At 46.5% G+C, this 1,959-nt stretch overlaps 1 protein-coding gene across 1 annotated transcript in view; it reads left to right on the top strand.

The window, feature by feature from the left end:
• The window catches only part of LOC127749461 (uncharacterized), a 12,008-nt gene extending 10,317 nt beyond the window's left edge, over nucleotides 1-1,691 (top strand). The window contains exons 2-3 of the mRNA XM_052267616.1: nucleotides 1,156-1,292; nucleotides 1,364-1,691. Coding sequence (XP_052123576.1) covers nucleotides 1,156-1,292; nucleotides 1,364-1,377 — 151 coding nt within the window. The 3' untranslated portion in view covers nucleotides 1,378-1,691. The remainder of the gene's footprint in view (nucleotides 1-1,155; nucleotides 1,293-1,363) is intronic.
• The last annotated feature ends 268 nt before the right edge of the window (nucleotides 1,692-1,959 follow it).

Below are 1,959 nucleotides of genomic sequence, written 5' to 3'. Positions count from 1 at the left end.
CTATGATCTTGACGAACAGACGTACGAGGCGTTTAAACTTCCACCTCACTGCAAACCTCGAAAAGGAGATCGGACAGCGTTGAACGGCGCGCCAGGAGATCGAACTTTGTTGAACGGTGCGCCCGGAGATCGGACAGTGTTGAACGGCGCGCCGGGAGATCGAACTTTGTTCGTAGGGCGCGTAGCATAGCTTTTGTCACAGATTTGGCAGGCGTTTCAAGTGAAGCTAATTGACACTGCTGAGCAGTCTTCTGTTTAGCCCGATATCTTGCTGTGCTTTCTCTTTGCCCTTTGGGCGAAAATTTCATCCGTTTGGCTCTATCTCTGTAACCGTTTGGGCGCTAGAGAGAGTTTCTCTCACAAAAGTGGCCCCGAAATAAATTGATTAATTTTCGAAAACATTGGATGGTTTCCTAAGGGTTAACTTGTGAATGTAGAGCCCTCCGGGCGAATATTTTGTCCGTTTGGCTCTATCTCTAACCGTTTAGGCGCTGGAGGGTCTTTTTTGACGAAAATAAGCTGTAAATTGGTGTAGTGAAAACAAACTTGTAGAAAAAGGCCTTAAACCCGCAAAATAGGAAAGAGCCCAACTCCCGTCCCCCGCCCTAAAAACGTTTGCAAAGCAGAAGGGTGGGTTGTAGTCTCGGTGCTTCACCGTTGCATCCCTTTCTCGTGCCTACGGGGCAAATTGTAAAGACGACGGGTTTTAGCGGGCCGAAGGCCCGTTACATCACTTGACCATGTTCTTCAGCAAATCCCGTTACATCACTTGACCATGTTCTTCAGCAAATCGCAGGCCCGACCATTGCCGCCGGCAGGCGAAGCAGGCCCGGCCCCTGCCGAACGGAGTTACCGGTGGAGCGAAGCGAAGCTGGCAACTTCGTTTGGCGGAAGGGCGGGCCTGCTTGTTTTGAGTATTACTGCTGTATAAAAAAGTCGTCGATGTAAACAAATGCTACTATCGGGCTGCGAGTGCAGCAGTTTCTTGCCCACACTAGACAAAGACCGGTCCATCTCGCATCGCGGCAGCGCTATTGTTTTTGGTCGTCCCCGAGGATAAGAGAGGCACCCACAGGGCGGGCCGCCGGCTCCGCACTGTTGTGTGACGGCCTTTGGAAATTGAAATTACTAACCAACTGCCTCTGGTGTTTTCAGCCCGACTGCCTCTTGTCTGGTCAGTTCCAAAACTGGATCCTCCAGGACATCAGGCTCAATGGCAGAAGGAACGCCAACAGAAGCAGTCCCTGAGGGGTCTTTCCTTGCCAGACACTTTGCTGTAACACCAATTGTTTGTAAGTAACACAATATCTACTATGTCCTTAATACCGAGTGTGATTAATTGAGGCTACCTTTTGTTGGACAGGGTCCAGGGGATGATGAACGTGTTCGCTCTGGCAAAGCTGTAGTACTCTCAACTGCTGTAAAAAAAACTGGTACTGTGACTGCATCTCCAAAGATGGGAAGTTATGACAAGAATGCATGGAATATGTCCTATTCAGTATGTTACCTGGTTCTTGCTCTGTCAAGGAAATAACGGGATATTTCAGCATAACTGCAGGGGAGAGGGGTGGAGGCAAGTTTAGGTCAGGAAAAGCATTAGTCTTTAGAAAGGTCTTGAATTTATTAAAATATTGTGAGGGTGAAAAATGCTCTCCACAAATAAATCGATATTTTAATTTTGTTGAAACGATCTCCAAGTTTTCTTTATTCCCTGACAAACTCACCCACATTTCACAACTGTAATTGAAATTATTTGTGATAGTAATTCTCATTGTCCGAAAAAAATTCACAATCCAGTAATTCATGTGTGGATTGACAGACACTGCCTCCTTTACCTCTCTTCATCTGTAGGAAATTTGTGGAGCTTCACTTTATTTATTTTTTTACTGTACTTCAATCACTGGGTAACAGCCCCTTTTTCACAATCCCGTTTTCCCAACACAACTTTTTCCCAATTTT

This window comes from Frankliniella occidentalis, unplaced genomic scaffold (genome assembly GCF_000697945.3).
Source record: "Frankliniella occidentalis isolate FOCC.00 unplaced genomic scaffold, Focc_3.1 Scaffold55, whole genome shotgun sequence".
NCBI classification, from domain to species: Eukaryota; Metazoa; Arthropoda; class Insecta; order Thysanoptera; family Thripidae; genus Frankliniella; species Frankliniella occidentalis.
The sequence above is the reverse complement of the archived record's forward strand: the minus strand, read 5'-3'. Positions and strand labels throughout refer to the sequence as shown.